The sequence below is a fragment of the Canis lupus genome, chromosome 13 (genome assembly GCF_048164855.1).
Source record: "Canis lupus baileyi chromosome 13, mCanLup2.hap1, whole genome shotgun sequence".
NCBI lineage: Eukaryota > Metazoa > Chordata > Mammalia > Carnivora > Canidae > Canis > Canis lupus.
Window position 1 is genome coordinate 40,563,926 of NC_132850.1, and position 19,647 is coordinate 40,583,572.

The 19,647-nt window shown below is 39.2% G+C and overlaps 1 protein-coding gene across 3 annotated transcripts in view; it reads right to left on the reverse strand.

Annotated features, from left to right (window-relative positions):
• The window catches only part of BLTP3B (bridge-like lipid transfer protein family member 3B), a 96,859-nt gene extending 77,212 nt beyond the window's left edge, over positions 1-19,647 (reverse strand). For 2 of the 3 annotated variants that reach the window (XR_012005970.1, XM_072773254.1), the window contains exon 1: positions 19,374-19,647. Coding sequence is in view for 1 of the 3 variants with exons in the window: in XM_072773254.1 (XP_072629355.1) it covers positions 19,374-19,417 (44 nt within the window). In the remaining 2 variants the exon portion in view is untranslated. Of the gene's footprint in view, positions 1-7,769; positions 7,904-19,373 lie in introns of all 3 variants that reach the window. The other variant, XM_072773255.1, reaches the window with a different exon arrangement.

A 19,647-nucleotide genomic window follows, 5' to 3' on the forward strand; every position in this document is an offset into this window, starting at 1 on the left:
ATGGGGGAAAAACTGAAAGCCTGTCCCCTAAGATCAGGAACACGACAGAGATGTCCACTCTCACCGCTAATGTTCAATACAGAACTAGAAGTCCTAGCCTCAGCAATCAGACAACAAAAAGAAAAGGCATTCAAACTGGCAAAGAAGTCAAACTCTCTCTTCAAAGATGACATATTTTATACGGAAGATCCAAAAGACTCCAGCCTAAAATTGCCAGACTCATACAGGAATTCAGCAACATGGAAGGATATAAAATCAATGCACAGAAATCAACTGCATTTCTATACACTAACAATGAGACAGAAGAAAGGGAAATTAAGGAGTCGATCCCATCTACAATTGCACCAAAAACCGTAAGATACCTACGAATAAACCTAACCAGAAAGGCAAAGGATCTGTACTCTGAAAACTACAGAATCCCCACAAAAGAAATTGAGGCAGACACAAAGAAAGGGAAAAACATTCCATACTCATGGATTAGAAAAACAAATCTTGTTAAAATGTCTATGCTACCTAGAGTAATCTACATATTCCATACAATCCCTATCAAAATACCATCAACTTTTTTCACAGAGCTGGAACAAATAATACTAAAATTTGTATAGAACCAGAAAAGACCCCAAATACCCAAAGGAATGTTGAAAAAGAAAACCAGGGATGAATGGAAAAAAACAAAACAAAAAAAACAGGGATGCCTGGGTGGTTGAGCATCTGCCTTCGGCTCAGGGCATGATCCCGGGATCCGGGATTGAGTCCCATATCAGGCTCCCTGGAGGGAGCCTGCTTCTCCCTCCTCCTATGTCTCTGTCTCTCTCTCTCTCTCTGTCTCTCATGAGCAAATCAATAAAATCTTTTTAAAAATAAAATAAAATAAAACAAAGAAAACCAAAGCTGGTGGCATCACAACTCTGGATTCAAGCTCTCTTACAAAGCTGTAATCATCAAGACAGTAAGGTACTGGCACAAAATCAGACACATAGATCAATGGAACAGAACAGAGAACCCAGAAGTGGACCCTCAACTCTATGGTCAACTAATCTCAACAGAGCAGGAAAGACTATCCAATGGAAAAAAGACAGTCTCTTCAACAATTGTGTTGGGAAAACAGGACAGCCACATGCAGGAGAATGACACTGGACCACTTCCTCATACCATACACAAAAATAGACTCAAATGGATAAAAGACCTAAAAGTGAGACAGGAATCCACCAAAATCCAGAGGAGAACACAGGCAGCAACCTCTATGACCTTTGCTGGGGCAAACTTCCTATTAGACACGTCTCCAAAGGCAAGAGAAACAAAGGCAAGAATGAACTACTGGGACTTCATCGAGATAAAAAGCTTTTGTACAGCAAAGAGTCAAGAAAACCAAAAACCACCTACAGAATGGGAGAAGATATTTGAAAATGTCTTATCAGATAAAGGGCTAGTATCCAACATCTATAAAGAACTTCTCAGGGACACCTGGGTGGCTCAGAGGTTCAACATCTGCCTTTGGCTCAGGGTGTGATCCTGGAGTCCTAGGATTAAGTCCCCATCGGGCTCCCTGGAGGGAGCCTGCCTCTCCCTCTGCCTGTGTCTCTCTCTCTGTGTCTCTCATGAATAAATAAATAAAATCTTAAAAAAAAAAAAGAACTTCTCAAACTCAACACCCAAAGAATAAATAATCAATTAAGAAACGGGCAGAAGACATGAACATCACTTGGCATCAGAGAAATACAAAACCACAACGAGATACTACCTCACACCAGTCAGAATGGCTAAAATTGACAAGTCAGCAAATGACCTGTTGGCGAGGATGCAGATAAAGGGGAACACTCTTAACACTGTTGGCGAAATGCAAGCTAGTGGAACCACTCTGGAAAACAGTTTGAAGGTTCCTCATAAAATAGAAAATAGAGCTACCCTATGACCCAGCAGTTGCACTACTAGGGATTTACCCCAAATATACAAATGTAGTGATCCAAAAGGACACCTGAACCCCCTGTTTACAGCAGCACTGTTCACAGTAGCCAAATTATGGAAGGAGTTCAAATGTCCATCAACAGATAAATGAAGAGGATGTAGTATAAGACATCCTGCCATTTGCAACAACATGGATATGGTGAAGTCGGTAAGTGAAAGAAGTCAATCAGAGAAAGTAAATTATCGTATGATCTCACTCATAAATGGAATTTAAGAAACAAAACAGAATCATAGGGGAAGGGAAGGAAAATAAATAAGACAAAATCAGAGAGGAAGACAAACCATAAGAGACTGTAAATCATTGGAACCAAACTGAGGGCCACTGGAGGGGAGTGGGGGGATGGGATAACTGGGTGATGGGCATGAAGGAGGGCACATGATGTAACGAGCCCTGGGTGTTATACGCAACTGATGAATCACTGACCTCTACCTTTGAAGCTAATAATATACTATATGTTAATTAATTGAGTTTAAATTAAAAATATTGAACTTGTAAAAAAAATAAATGAAATTGGGAATAGAAAAAAAACTCTGGATTTCCTAATTTTGTTAAAACACTGGAAGATCTGACACAAATACATGTGCAGGCATCCTTTATGGCAAAAACTGAGCAATGATTAGGCTCTCGGGTAACTTAGACAAAGTAAGACATAATTACTGCTTTCAAACAGCTCACAGTTTATTATCAGAGACAAGCACAGAAATCGTGACAGTACATTATAGTTTCACTATGTGCCAAGCACTATGGGACAAATACTGCAGTAAAAATAAAAACAGGATAAGACAGAGGTACAGGAGAAGTAGTGATAATTTTTAAAAATACTCTTTTGGGAAAGCTTCACGGAGGCCAAACGAGCTATTTTTCAAGATTAAGTTTCTGCTCAGTGAATAGGAGAGAGGAGCGCATTTTAGGCACAGCAACAGCATGTTCAAGACTACAGGATCACATACAGGAGTCGCAGATGAAGCATATGGCATGGGATAGTTTGTAAAGAAATGGTATGCCTTTGAAAGATGGTCTGAAACCAGATCATGAAGGACTCCTGCATCCTACACATAAGGATTGTTCCCACAGTGCTTCTAAGAAGATTACTCATGATTCAACATAGCCGGGCAAAGAAATAAAAAGGGAAAAGATCTAATAACTGATCTCCCTAATTACTGATTCAACTAAACTACTAAAAGATAATTTATGAGCATAGCCTGGTCTTTGTTCCATTAACAAAGAGCCCTACTTTTACCTTATCTTATGCAATTAAGTTCTATTTTAGTATTTCTTGGTACAAAAAGTCTTTTTTTTTTTTAAGATTTTATTTATTTATTCATGAGAGATACAAAGAAGCAGAGACATAGGCAGAGGGAGAAGCAGGCTCCCTAAGGGGAGCCTGATGCAGGTTCGATCCCAGGACCCAGGGATCACAACCTGAGCCAAAGGCAGACGCTCAACCATTGAGCCACTCAGGTGCCCCCCAAAAATTGTACTGTTAAAAAAATCTATTTTTTTAAAAAAGCTTGTCATGAGCCATTAAGAACTTTTTACCAAAATTTTTTTAAGATTTTATTTATTTATTCATGACAGACAGAGAGAGAGGCAGAGACACAGGCAGAGGGAAAAGCAGGCTCCGTGCAGAGAGCCCAATGTGGGACTCGATCCCGGGTCTCCAGGATCATGCCCTGGGCTGAAGGCGGCGCCAAACCGCTGGACCACCGGGGCTGCCCCTTTTTACCAATCTTTACATGATACACCACATTAACAAAACAAAGGATAAAAATCATATGGTCATCTCAATAGATGCAGAAAAAGCATTTGACAAATTCAGCATCTATTTACGGTAAAAATTCTGAACTAAGTGGGTATTGAAGAAATGTACCCCTCAACATAATAAAGGCCCTACAACAAATTCACAGCTAACATCATACTCAACAGTGAAAAGCCGAAGGATTTTCCTCTAAGATCAGCAGCAAGACAAGGATGCTCACCCTCACCATTTTAATTCAACATAGTATTAGAAGTCCTAGCCAGAGCAGTTAGGCAAGAAGAAATAAAAGGAATCCAAATTGGAAAGGAAGAAATAAAATTGTCAATTTGCAGATATAACATATAGAAAACTCTAAGACTCCACCAAAAAACTACTAGTAAGAACTAACAAATTCAGTAAAGTTGCAGGATACAAAGTTTACAGAAATAGGAATAACTAATAATAAGTTACCAGAAAGAAATTAAGAAAATAATTCCACTTACAACTGCATCAAAAAGAATAAAATATCTAGGAATAAATTTGACCAGGGAGTGAAAGACCCATATACTCTGTAAGACACTGATGAAAGAAACTGAAGACAGCACAAATAAATGGAAAGATACTCTGTGCTCATGGAATGAAAGAATACTGTTAAAATATTAACTATATACTACCCAAAACAATCTACAGATTCAATGCAATCCTCTTCAAAACACCAATGGCATGTTTCACAAAACTAAAACAAAGAATCCCAAAACTTGCATGGATCCATGAAAAGACCCTGAAAAGCAAAAGCAATCTAGAGAAAAAACAAAGCTGGAAGTTATCATGCTTCCTAATTTCAAATCCTACAAAGCTGTTAGTAATCAAAACAGTATGGTATTGGCATAAAAACTTAAGTCAAATATATCAATAGAGGGGATCCCTGGGTGGCTCAGCAGTTTAGCGTCTGCCTTTGGCCCAGGGCATGATTCTGGAGACCCAGGATCGAGATCGAGTCCCACGCTGGGCTCCCGGCATGGAGCCTGCCTCTCTATGTCTATCATAAATAAATAAAATCTTTAAAAAAAAATGTATATATATATATAGAGAGAGAGAGAATATAAAGAGCCCATAAATAAACCCACACATATACGTTCAATTAATATCTGTAACAAGGCAAGAATATACAATGGGGAAAAAAAGTCTCTTCAATAAATGGTGGTAGGAAAACTAAACAGCCACATGTAAAAAATAAATCACTATCTTATACCAAATAAAAAAAAAACTCAAAATGAATTAAGGACTTGAATGTGAAGTCAGAAACCATGAAACTCAAAAAAAAAATAATAATAAGCTCTTGACATTGGTCTTAGCCGTGTGTGTGCGTGTGTGTGTGTGTTTTTTTTTTTACCAGTCTTCTCAGGCAAGGGTAACAAAAAGCTAAAATAAATAAATGGCATTACATCAAACTACAAGCTTTTCTACAAAAGAAACCATCAACAAAATGAAAAAGCAACCTAACTGAATGAAAGAAGATATTTACAAATCATACATCTTATAAGAGGTAAATATCCAAAATATATGATGAACTTATACAACTTAATGTATTAAAAAAAATCCTACTTAAAAATGAGAGGATCCAAATAAACATTTCCCCAAGGAAGACATACAGATGGCCAGTAGACATATGAAAAGATGCTCAACATCACTATCATCAGAGAAATGCAAATCAAAAGCACAATGAGGGGGCACCTGGGTGGCTCAGTCTGTTAAGCATCTGTTTTCAGGCTCAGGTCATGATCAGGGTCCTGGGATTGAGTCCAGCATTGGGCTCCCTGCTCCGTGGAGAGACTGCTTCTTCCTCTCCTTTTGCCCCTCCCCATTGATCATGCTAGTGCACACTCACTCATATGCTCTCTCGCTCGCTCTCTCCCTCCCTCTCTCTCACTTGCTCTCTCTACTCAAATAAACAAATAAAATCTTTAAAAAAAAAAAAAAAGCACATAGAGATAACACCTCACCCCAGTCAGATTGGCTATTATCAAAAGAACATTATTAAAAAAAGTAGGGTGCCTGAGTAGTTTCATCGGTTAACCATCTGCCTTTGGCTCAAGTCATGACCCCAGGGTTCTGGGATTGAGCCCTAACCAAATCCCTGTTCAGCAAGGGAGTCTGCTTCTCCCTCTCTTTCTAACCCTCCCCCTGCACATGTTCTTGCTTTCTCGCTCTCTCACTCTATCTCACTCTCAATCTTTAAAAAAAAAAATCACTATGATGTACACCTGGAATTAATGGGATACTATGTGTCAATTATACTTCAATTAAAAAAAAAGATTTTTACCAAGAAATTAAATGGTTAAGATTAGCATTTTGAACAGATCTCTCTACTCAGTGCCAAGAATAAAATAAAAAAGTATGAGACCAGAAGGAAATGAAAACACTTATTTGCAAGAGTAACACAAGAAATGATGAGTTAAATCTGGGTCATGACAACAGAGATATTCAAGTCTTGTTGATGTCTACTTTGTGCCAAGAAGTCTGCTGCGTACTAGGTTCAGGAAAAGGAAGAAAAAATTAAGTTATTTAAATAAAAAGGCATCATAATTGATAAAAATGAGAAGATAAAGGGAAAAAAGAATTAAGTTTGGCAGAAGACTTGAATAAACAAATGGATAGCTGTGGTTTAAACTAAGAATAAAATTGTAACAGCTCATCTTCAATAAGCTAAGCACAAACCAGGCCAAAAAAAGATATGTTGAGAAAGTGTAATCTAAAAAAAGCAAATGATTACAGCTATGACTCTACTTCAGGAGCAAAAGGTCTCAGACGACTTACTAGAGGTATATGCAAAATCAGAACCATCTTTGAATGCCTTTACAAACAACATCCTTAACTATCAATATCCTAGAGATAATCCTTGATGATCTACCTTCCTTAATGGTCTACCCAAGGCTTCCCTAATGGTCTACCTAAGGTTAAAGCCTGGCATCTTTTCTCTTGGCAATTTTTGTTTAGATCCAGATACCCAAATGACAGTATAGAATCAAGGCAGATAAGAATATGGAAAATAATATTTAATTGATATATATCATATCTAACACATGGCCAGTAAGTTTATCAAGTGTCACGTTACTCCTATGTAATAAGTTGCACAATTCTGCTCATGGTTATCATTGTTTTTTAGGATGTTCTTTTATTTTTAAGTGATCTTTACACCTACTGTGAGGCTTGCACTCCCAACCCCAAGATCAAGAGTCACATGTTCCACCAACTAAGCTAGCCAGGTGCCCCAGTCATGGTTAATCTTTTAATTACCAGTTTCTTACTACACTTTTAGAACAGGTTCAAAGTATTTATGCAGATAAATTTCCCAAGCGTTAGAAGTATTCAAGGATACATTTCTAGGTTTTTCATTAAATCCAACTTTAACAAAATTAGCGCTATTTCCATGAATCTGGTTTTATAACATAATTACTTTCCCTGATAATGAATTTTTAAAAGGGGTAGGGGAAAGGGAAAGTAATAAATGAGGTGGCAAGCCTTTACATTCCTCAAGAATGAATACTGTTTTCACTGCTGTTCATAAATTACTTCAATCTCTTTGATAAAGATTGTAATTAACATTAAGTATACAAAATAAACTCCTAAGTCCTTTAATAAGAGAAGTGATGAAAACATTCTCTTTATCAAAAGAGCCTTCATACCTCATTAATTACATTAGACTAAGATATCATCCCCATTAAAGAGTAGATCAAATGCTAATTACTATTTCCGAATAGCTGACTGACTGTAAGTTATAAAACTCTCTTTTAACAATAGAAAGAGTTGGTTATAACTTTAAGTTGCCTGGCAAACCTTATATATTAGAAAAGTCACCTTAAGAGAGGAACTGCATGAACCTATAGGTACGGTAAAAAAAAAAAAGGGGGGGGGGTGGCAAAGAAGGAGAAAAAGAAAATCGTATCTGACTAATGCAGTAAGAATTAGAAAATGTTCTCAAAGTATCTTTATGTGGGGTATAATAAGTGCTTGCATTTATAAAAAAGAAAGAAAAGTCAGAACGATGGGGAATAGAAGTATTACCTGAGGGCAGGAAATTCAGACAAAAGGTCCCTATTCCTGGTGAAAGCAAGTAGTAGTCAGGTGCCAAGGTTTCTTAGACTCCTTGATTATGAAATTCACAGCACACCAATCTCCACCACAGCCAGCAGGGATCGCTGCAGGGAATGGGTACACAGGGGACATAGGAGGGAGCAAGTTTAAGGGAAGGAAGAGGAAAGGAATGATATGATAAAAATATTTAGCCGTGATGCACTTAAAAAAAAAATACAGTCGCATTTCACACTGGAATAACTAAGGCAAACACTGCTTAAATTCTAAGATAAATGAACCATTTATGAATTCCTTCATTCTCTCTACACTGGTATTACTACTTATCTAATAAATTAATATTTTTTAAATGTCTATATTAAAAATATTAAAAATGAGATAGCTAGCTCTGTTGTACAAGACTTACATGAAGACCAAACTGCATAATTCAACATTAAATCAAACCAAATAGGACAAGCACTCTAAAAGACAAGTGATTTACAAATACAAATTATCAAATTAATGTAACTACCAAAAGTCTATTTAAAACTGTAATCTTAGGGATCCCTGGGTGGCGCAGCAGTTTGGCGCCTGCCTTTGGCCCAGGGCGCGATCCTGGAGACCCGGGATCGAATCCCACATCGGGCTCCCGGTGGATGGAGCCTGCTTCTCCCTCTGCCTATGTCTCTGCCTCTCTCTCTCTGTGTGTGACTATCATAAATAAAAAAAATTTAAAAATTAAAAAATAAAACTGTAATCTTAGATTCATTTTACGGAGAATTCTAAAAAGTACAGTTAGCTATGACAAGTAACCCACAAACCAAAGAGAGATCCAGCAATAAATTATATCTATAGATACTCAAAAGCAAATCAGAGAACTACAGTATTAATCCAAGTTTTTAATCTAAATTTTTTGGATATAAATCATCTGCCAAAAATGTATTCAGAGTAACCAATTTATATCCTATGTATTTTATGAAGGCCAAAGTAGTATAAATCTATTCTCTAGTCAGTTGAAAATGTTTCTAAACAACTATGTATAACAGTACTGTGGCAGATGCTAAAGGTGCAACAGTGAACAAGATACACACAATTACTGCCTTCAGAACTCAGTCTGTCACGATGATCCTGCCCTTACAGAGATGACAATCTAGGGGCACTTGGCTGGCTCAGTGGAGGATGGTACTCATGAGTTTAAGTCCTAAGTTAGGCATGGAGCCTATTTAAAAAAAAAAAAAAGAGGACAATCCACAGAATTAAAAATATGAAACTTCTGTTGTAATAAAAATATATTTTAAGAGCTAAAGGAATAAAAAAATGAAGACCAATGAGACTAGCCTACCTGGTTAAAGCTGGCTATGAAAGATGTACAAGTAAAATGAAGCCCAAGAGGATGACCTGGCAGGAAGGAATGTAGACAATCTGGCTACAGTAGTAAGACAACAGAAGATGGGTGAAAAACAAAAAGGAGAAAAAGTGCAGTATTGGAAAACAGTGGAAAAAAACTGCAGCCAAGTCTCTAGGATCTAAAGTATCTTTATGGGGCACCTGGGTGGCTCAGGTCATGATCTCGGGGTGCTGAAATGGAGCCCCACCTTGGGCTCCTCGGTCAGCAGCAAAGGAATCTGCTTGAGGATTCTTTCTCTTCCTCTGCCACCACCCCCTCCCTGCTTCATCCTCACAGGTGCACAGGCATGTACTCTTTTTCAGGTAAACATAGAAACTTTTTTTTTTTAAGAAACTTTAATAATTAAAAAAAATATATCCCTAACTTCTCTAAATAATTGCTTTAAAAATATTCCCTTGGTATGCATGCCACTGTCCAAGCAAACAGATTTAATAACTATCCATTTGATATCCCAACACTGTTGTTTGTGCTTTTAATTCATTATTTCTTTACAAGTTTCTCTGGACTTAGACCACCTGTCTCAATGTCCCTACTTCCATTAAAGTTGAATATAGAACTCTGTGCCTATCTCTCAAGACTTCTATTTTATCCTGGTATCTATTTACTTATCCACCATACTGTTTTCAGAAGCCATTTCTAGTTCTTAACTTCACTTACATATCTTATAGATCTTCTTTTAAGTATTGGTAGAAAGAATAAATGAATGATTTATCAATGGGAATAATCATACTTTTAATACTCCTTAAAGATAATATAAATCTTACATTTTATGATGCCCCTTTTTATAGTATAGTTCGTTTATATATAAAGTTCCATCACAGCAGAAGAAAACTTTGGAATAGGAACTGAATTTAGTATCTAACAATACAGTATGACCAAGTTTTAAAATGACTGAATTTTCTCGTATTTCTAAATTTATCTCTAAATATTAATTCCTATCAATAAAATTACAAACAAAAGGTTTACAAATAGAAAACAGGAAAGGAAAGCAACACTTGATGCTATGCTAGTAGTGGCAAAAAGAAGCCAGAGAGCTCTCTCTTAATGGTATTTTTGGGTAGAAAAAAGTACATACCATATAGCTAAAAATAAGTCTTAAAGAAGAGACTAAAGATTCAAAATTTATATATAACATTCATTTTGGCTGGGAGAAGTCTCAAAATAAGTCAACTAATTATCAGACAGATTAACAGTAAATCTAATGTCTGAAAAAATTAACAGTAACTATTAACCTGAATGATATATGCTGCAGCTCTTAATTTTGTTTTAATAACTTGGTCTTGATATAATAACTGCTCCTATTTCACTCATGGAAATAGTCGTAAAGTTACACCTGTAACTTATTTTCAAACTTACTTTCTGAGCTCTAGTCACTAATATCAACTAAATACCAATATTTAACAGGAATATTAAATTATTCAATCTAGTATATACAATATAATATGCAGAACATAGAACATATACAACTGATAAGAGATCGAATTACTAAGGAATGTTTAGATTGGAAACTGTATTATTAAGGCAAAGTGTAATATTGCAAAAAAAATTATGCAACTATTAAGAAATGGAGAAACTGTGCTTTCCCAACTTCACAGAACTGCTAAGTCAAAAGACTATGTTTCCCAAGCTTCAAAGAACTACAGAGTCAAAGGATTTTCAAATAATAAAAGAATCTCCTAAGGGATACTGCAATAGGATGGTGAAATACCAAAAAAGAGTGTAAGACTGAAATTTAATGATAAATACTGAAAATTGAGTAAAAGAAAAGCAAACTGTTAGGTAGGAACAATGGCCTGAGCAGACAGCATAGAATAATCATATTAAGAGTACTGGATCAATGACTTCACCACCCAACACTACCTGTCAAAACTTGGGCAAGTTACAAATCTTAACGTTTTAATAATTTCCTTTTCAGAGACCAGGACAAATCTTTTCTGATTCTAGAATGGTAATATTACAACACCCATCCAATGGACAAAGCATCCAACACCCTTTTCAACTAAAGTTTACAAATTAATCCCCTGAAACTAACTTCTGAAGAATCAATATCTGGTTTTGTTTTGTTTTGTTTTTTTTTATGATAGTCACAGAGAGACAGAGATAGGCAGAGACACAGGCAGAGGGAGAAGCAGGCTCCATGCACCGGGAGCCTGATGTGGGATTCGATCCTGGGTCTCCAGGATCGCGCCCTGGGCCAAAGGCAGGCGCCAAACCGCTGCGCCACCCAGGGATCCCTCAATATCTGGTTTTAATTGGAAATTAGTGTGAAAGAAATGGGCACATTTACATATGTTACCTCTACATAGTATACTTATTAGCAAAATATACTATAAAGTCCACCCCTTAAAATTCATCTTACAATTCACTTCGCTGTAATCATGTACTTCATAAACCAATATACCTGAAACACTCGATGCTGTCGCTGCCAGACCTGTGAACCAGACTACCACCACGAAGGCTGCTTTGTGACCTAAGGCTTCTTGAATTCAGCCCCCATTCCCATTCTTCCCTTTTGTTTAACAGCACCTGTAGGTACACCCTTGGGGTGTTAACGCTTTGGATCTGCTCAGGAGATTCAACTACGACACATACCTATTTGCAAACATTCTCCTCCCTGGTGGTCTCCTCGCACATACTCTCCAGCCTCTAGAGCTACAAGAGCAGGTTTCACAGGAGGTGGGGTTGTAGAGGTCTGCCTGCTTTGCAGCCACTCAGGACCTGCTTCTGTTCATAAACCTCCTTAATAAACCATTTCTCACCAAGCTGAACTTGGTGTTTTTCTTCAGTCTTAAGGTCCCTTAGGCCTTTGGAGGTCGTTTTGCCTACACTCCATTTGACGGAACAGCAGACTAAAATGCGTAAATTAGTTCACTAGTAAAAGGCCTCTCCATTCAGGTATCTAGCAGGCATCCAAATTAATACACCCAAAACCAAACTCCGTATCTCTCTACCTAAAGCCCGCCCCTCCTGCAGTCTTCTACTTAACAGCAACTCCATCTCCTCATTTGCTTATGTCATGACTGTTCTTTCTCTTTCAATCCGCATCTTACCCGTCAGAATCCTGCGGTTCTACTCTCGAAATACATTTAGAACCCGACTATATTTCAACAAGTCCACCACATCAACCTACACCCAAGCCGATACCTTTCTCACTTGGATAATTAGCACTTTTATTAGGCTCCTGTTTCTGCCCTTGTCCTCCTATTATTTACTTCCCATATGGCTGCAGAGTAATCCTTGGTTCAAAGCCTTGCTGTGGCTTCTGATCTCACTCAGGATAAAAGACAAAGTCATTACAAGGTCCAACCAGTTCTAGCCCCGTTTTCTCTTTGATGCATCTTCCTCTACTTAACTTCACTCCTCGCTTCACTCATGTTGGTGGCCTTATTATATTTCAAAAATGGCAAGCAAGATTTCACTTCTTAATCTCTGCATTTGCGTCCACTACCTCTTTCCTCTCTCTTCTCAAATATCACCTTCTCAATTAGACCTTCCTGATCACCAGATTTAAGAGAGCAAACTCCTTCCTTACTTCCCTGCACTTCCTATCTCCTTTCCCAGTGTTCTATTTTTAATAGCACTTACCGCAAACTGATATAATGTTCTTCACTTTTTTTTACTATCAGCCTCCTCTGATTAAAAATGTAAATTCCATTAAGGGCAGAGATTCATGCCACAACACAAAGGACTAGAGCCAGTACAAAGTAGCACTCAGTAAATATTTGTTAAATAAACAACTGTTATATATCTAGTGTTAAAGTCAACAGTACTGGAGATTATTTTTAAAATACTGTCAATCTAACTAAAAATTACTTTAAAAAATTCATAGACTTATAAAAGTAAATTTATTTATATTTCTTTTTTTTAATAAAGATTTTATTTATTTATTCACAAGAAACACACAGAGAGAAGTAGAGACACAGGCAGAGGGAGAAGCTGGCTCCATACAGGGAGCCCGATGCCGGACTGGGATCACATCCTGACCCTAAGGTAGATGCTCAACTGCTGAGCCACCCAGGCATCCCTATTTCTATTCCCAAAGGGTAATAATTAACTCAAATTTTTTCCAATTGCCGAATCCAAGTAAGCCAAATCTCACAAATTTCATGTGGTAGTATAGCTCTAGGAATAGGTAACGTTTAGTAATCCTACTCATGCTTCCTATGCCACAGTAGGAATCATTGAGGTTTCCCAAGAGCCGAGACCATGTCTTACCCATCTTTGTATCTCTAATGCCCAGTGTTCAAGAACCTGATAAACATCAACTCTAAAAATTCTTGAGCTTTGGGGCACCTGGGTGGCTCAGTGGTTGACCATCTGCCTTTGGCTCAGGGTGTGATCCCAGGGTCCTGGGATTGAGTCCCACAGTCTCCCCGCAGAGAGCCTGCTTCTCCCTCTGCCTGTGTCTCTGCCTCTCTCTCTGTATCTCTCATGAATAAATAAATAAAATCTTTAAAAAAAATTATTCAGCTTTACCATAAAAGTAGAAATGTAATTAGCCTATCATAATTATATAAAATTATCATTTGAAAAAATAATTTCTGACGGTTGAAATAATGTTGTGTTTCCTTTTAAGAATATTTAATTCAGGAATGATATATAGACCTAGTCATTATAAGGCCCCACAAGGTGGCCTGGTTTTCTCTGTGATCTCATCTCCCTCTACTTCCTTCACTCCTCATTCCACTCCAGAAGCTTATATGCACCCTAACTTCTCTTCAGCGATTCAGTCCTACGGCCTTAATGGATACCTTACCCTAAATTAGGCCTAATCCTCCTCTGACATTTTAAACTTTAATATGACACTTTCAAACAAAACCTCCAATCCTTCCAGTTCTCTCATTTGTTTTTCTCAACTGCTCTCCCATTCAGATAAAATTTCCAATTCTTTGATGGTTCTTTCCAGACTATCAGCTGCTGTTTCCCTCTTCTCTTTCTTTCACAGCATAAGCTATCCATGAATACACCGTGAGGCATCGTAAACTCTCTATCACTTTGCCATTCACTCACAAGACCCGGCAAGTGTTCAACCATTCCTAATCTCCCTAACAAATATTCCAAATATTCAACAATCTTCTCAAAACACCCTTTCTATTTACTCCTTCCCCTTAATTTAGGGAACATATCTTGTTGAGACTATCAAGCAGTTTCTCCTACCTAGATTATTAGTCCCTTTCCAAGAATGGTCCCCTCACCCGACCATAAATTCCGTTGGGATACTGATGTCCTTCTAATCCATTACTTTTCAAGTTAATCAGAGACCCTCTGTAGACTCTATATTTCCATGACAGTCAACTGCTCCTGAACTCTGGAGTCCAAAAACCAAACTGATAACCAAACATCTTTAATGATCCTGCTCCTCTTCTGTCTGGAATTCTTTATCAGCAGTCACCTCCCGGGATGAAATACAATATCTTTAATACAGCAAATGAGGCCTTCTGACATCTAATTTTTAGTTCAGGGCCTATTAAAGACACCAAATGGAACAGCAAGCCACACTCAAGGTAGTTTCCCTCTGACCATATCTTTGCTTTATGACCCTTTTGCCATTGTTAACTGATATATGTTGGTAAGTAGAACTGGGCCAAACAGGTTCTCTCTCCCAGGAATCTAAAACTTGACAGAAAAACCAAAAACAGGGAGTTGTGAGAGGTAGAAGCAGTAGTTATCAATCAAGAGATTTTACTCCCAGGGGATATTAACAATGCCTGGAGTGCTACTGGCATCTAGTGGGTAGAGACCAGAGATGCTGCTAAAGACCTTCAAACACAGAGCAGGTCTTCACAACAGAGAATTAACTTGTCCAATGAAATTTTAGGAGCTGGTTAGGTCCTGCCTCTCCCCAGACTTTGGGACCTATCCCAACAGCTTTCTGTTACAATTCCCTTATTACTTAAGTTAAACTGAGGTTTTTGTTGTTTGCAAAAACAAAATAACCTGAAGTAGCACCAGTACCCTAGTTCAAACATTTGAAATGCTTGTATACTTCAAACAAGTTTCTCAATCTCAAAACTACTGACATTTGGGTCAAATAATTATTTGTTGTGGGAGACTATGCTGTGTACTGCAGCATGTTTAGCAGCATTCCTGGCCTCCATCCCACCCCACAAGTTGTGACCATCAGAAATGTATCCAGATGTTACCAAATATAACATCCTAAAGTACATCCCAAATGTAACATGTAACCCCTAAGGGGCAAAATCACCTGATTGAAAACCACAATTTTAAACTATACAAAGACTCCATGGTTGTATAAGACTTTATGAATGGTTGTCCTGCCAACTCCCACTTCCCATAAACCTTGTGTCCAGCTTAGTGTGTATGAGCCAAAGCATGGGAGGAAGGGAAGAGGGAACATTTGTATCTGAATCTCTCTTACTCCTTCTCAGGTCCTAGTGTTAATACACTTCATCTTCTAGCTTCTATTTTCCTCCTCTTCTCCTGTTTGAACACACAAATACAAATGCCACAGTAACAGGAGGCCTTGAAAGGTAGCTCTCGTTATTTCCTTTTTTACATTTGTTCTAACTTTTCCTTAGAACTCTTCATTCTTTTGTGAAAAATACTCTCTTGGAGAAGACTCCAAAACATACTCTGTGCTGGTTCACAGTAATTTCTCTTCAAGGACTTTCCTGTTTCACTTCTCTTAAAATATAACTACTCCAATCCCCACCCCCACCACACACACTCCCTCACCCTCTTGCCCTGCCCCCTTGCCCAATCCCAGGAGGCACGTGGGCAAGCTCCAGCTCGCACGCGCTCTCTCTCTCTCTCTCTCTCTCCTTCCCTGTTCAGTTTCAGATCAGTTCCAAGTACACAAACTATTTTTTTAAACTTTTTTTTTTTAAGATTTTATTGATTTATTCATGAGAGACAGAGAGAGGCAGAGACACAGGCAGAGGGAGAAGCAGGCTCTATGTAGGAAGCCCGATGTGGGACTTGATCCTGCAACTCCAGGATCACGCCCTGAGCCGAAGGCAGACCACTGAGCCACCCAGGTGTCCCACAAACTATTTTTTATTAAGGATGCAACAGATGCTTAGGATACAAACTAAACAACAACTGGGCAGGGAACTACTATACAGATTTATACTTCTCAAATAGTTCAGCATTTACTTAAAGCATTTATTAATCTCTTAAGAATCTCTTAAGAATTTCTCTTTTATAATTTTCCAATATACCAGTTTCTCAAGCCCCTGTATCTCAGGAACACTGGTTTTAATGTTACAATTTCACCATACTTCAATCTCAAGGCTCAGAATAAGCATTTTCTTTCTCCTGTTTTCCTTTACAGTCTCCTTCTTACTGGAAGGTCCCATATATAGAGTCAATTTTCCGGTCCTTCCTTTCCAGGACAACAAAGGCTCATTTATTCAGTAATTCAATTACCTTCTTAAAAACCACAGGGATTGGGATCCCTGGGTGGCTCAGCGGTTTGGCGTCTGCCTTTGGCCCAGAGCGTGATCCTGGAGACCTTGGATCGAGTCCCGCATTGGGCTTCCGGCATGGAGCCTGCTTCTCCCTTTGCCTGTGTCTCTGCCTCTCTCTCTCTGTCTATCATGAATAAATAAATAAATAAGTCTTAAAAAAAAAACACAGGGAAACTGACCATACCCAATATCTATGATAACACTGGTGGCATATAGTCTTAATCAGTTATGAAAATACAAGGGCAAGTCAATGCTTTGGTGCCACCATTCATTACCAAAAAAAAAAAAAAGTTGCTGAGTGCCTACATTCTGCTAGATTAAAACAAAATTCCTGCCATCATGCAGTTTACTTTCAAGTGAAGAAGACAAAGAACGAGCATCTATACAGACAGAGAAGGATGAAAAGGTTGGTCAGGTAGGGCCTCCTTTGAAGGGTCAGTAATGGCATCCGCTGGCTGTAAGAAACGTTTATTATTGGAAGGTAATGTGTTCTAAGTATTTCCTGTTAAACATTTACATTGTCATAATTAAAGATAATTACTTTAATAGAGACATCTTTATTACTGAATAATCTGTAAAATTAAGCTTGACCCAGGTAATTTCAAAAATTCACCTCTACCTGAATAACTATAATTTATTACAACACACATCAACATTCTAGCCAAGAATATGAATTTGATACTCTTTAGTCACCCAAGTTAAGTTTTGAAATATGAAATAACTAAAAACTCATGTTTCAAAAACACATCTGTACTCAGCCATAAAAAAGAATGAGGTCTTGCCATTTTCAACAACATGGATAGACCTAGGGGGTTTTATGCTAAGTGAAATAAATCACACACAGAAAAACAAATACATATGACTTCAATTACATGTGGAATCTAAAGAAAGAAAAACAAAAGAGCAGAAATCCATAAATACAAAGAACAAACTCATGGTTGGCAGAGTAAAGGGCTCTGATCATGGGCAAGTCACAAGGATGAAAGGTACAGCACAGGGAATTCAGTCAGTGGTACTATAATAACATTGTGTGGTGACAGGTGATAGCTACACTTGGTGGAGAGCACAGCATAACCCATAGAGTTGTCACATTATTGTGTTGTACACCTGAAGCTAATGTTCACATTGTGTGTCAACTCTAAGTCGAAAGAAGGGAGGAAGGAAGGAAAGGCATACAAATGGCCAAAGATGCAAAAACAAAAATCCTCATCTCTGAAAAACAATCCTTATTACCATTTACCACAAAGCTATTAAAAATCACACAGATCAAATAGTACCCCAAGGACTCAATTCTGAATATGTAGTTGTGGTCTCTTTTGTGAAGTAAGCCACCACCTTTGCTATTAATCTTTAAGAGTCTTTCTCAACTGAAGTTCCACAAGAGAATTAAACTAACAACGTAAGACACTCTGAATTAACTTTTCTCCCAAGCTCTGGAATGGAACTAGCCATGTGCCATCATCCTTGGAAGATAAACGCTCAAATCATTTTCTGGAAGTCTGAATTTTCTTGGGGAATGGAGTATGACAAAGGCTAGAGGACATCTGATTAAGTCAGGTATTACCTAAATAATAATTAAAAAGATAAAACCTTTTTCCAAAATAAAATAATTCAGTATTGGACCGTAGGTACAAGTTATTAAAACATTTCAATTAGCGATAATATTAAGAAATGCATATTCATAAGTGCTGCTATAATTTGCTACTTGTTAAAATAGAGGTTATATCTTACTCAATGCTTTAAGTTTAGATAACATATTTGCTGATTCACAGAAATACTGATTTTGTTGCCCAACCTGCAACCTGTGGTATGCAGTGATCTGGACAATCAACCGTCTTCACCGTGTGAACATACCTGTATACCCAAGTTTTATCCTAGTATCATTAACTTACAAATAACAGAGCAAAAAAGGGTCATAACCAAACGCTTTGAATTCTGTTAACCATTTGGAAACAAGATCCCACATTCAGCCTGCGCCCGGAGACAAATATGGAGAAGTCAGAAGTAACAAAGTGCCAGCTTTACTGAGTCATGTTTCTGACTAAAACCGCGTTATGAAACGGAAAGAATGACAAGTATTGTTTATCACCACAGATGCTGACTACCTGAATTTATGGATCTCATATTCTAAAAAGAAAAAAAAAAAAAAAACTGTTTTGCCAAAATGATGTCGAACTAAAACGACCCCAGAAAGAACTTTGCCAAAGCTGGGAAGTCTATTTGGCGAACACAAACCCTAACTGTGCAAACAGGCACACACTCTAATGCACCGGAGCGGGAGCGGCGAGGCGGGGGTGAATTCGGGAAACCACAAGGTTAACATTTCACGGAGGAGACAAGCCTCAGCCCCCAAGGTCCGCACTGCTCCAGGCGCCCTCGGTGAACCGAAACGCCGTGCTCCGAGTGGAGGCGAGCACGGAGCTCGGGGTCACCCGGCCGCACACAGCATCCCCGCCTCCGCGCAGCAGCGCCCGGCGGGGTCCCCGGAGCCAGGTCAGCAGGCTGCCTGCCCCGCCGCCCTCCACGCCGCTCGGAGCCGGCGGGGCACGGCCGGTGCAGGGGGCCGACTCCGGAGGTCAGCGCCGGGCGCCGCCGGCCACGGAACATCGGGGCCGCGACCCCTGCCCCGCCAGGACCTGGACGCTCAGGCGGCGCCTCCCGCACGACTGCCGGGCCCCGCGGTCCCCGAGCTGCACGCAGCCTCCCGGGCCGGCGAGGGCGGAGGCGGACTGGCCCCCCACGCCCGAGGCTCTAGCTGACCTGGAGAGGTGCTTCAGGATCTGTTTCTTGATGAGCCCGGCCATGGTGCCGGGCCAGGAGGCGGCGCGCTCCCTCCGCGTTTCTCACTGCCTCCTCTCTTCGTGGTCCGGACTAGCCCGGCGAAGGGTCGCGTGAGTGCTCACGCCCGGGAGAGACCGAAGGCCCCGGCCGAGGCCACAGCCGCCGCCGCCGCTGCCGCCGAGGACCCGGAGCATCGCTCTCAGGCCTCCGTGGCCGCCGCCGGCGCCATCTTGGCTGCAGCATCACCTAAGAG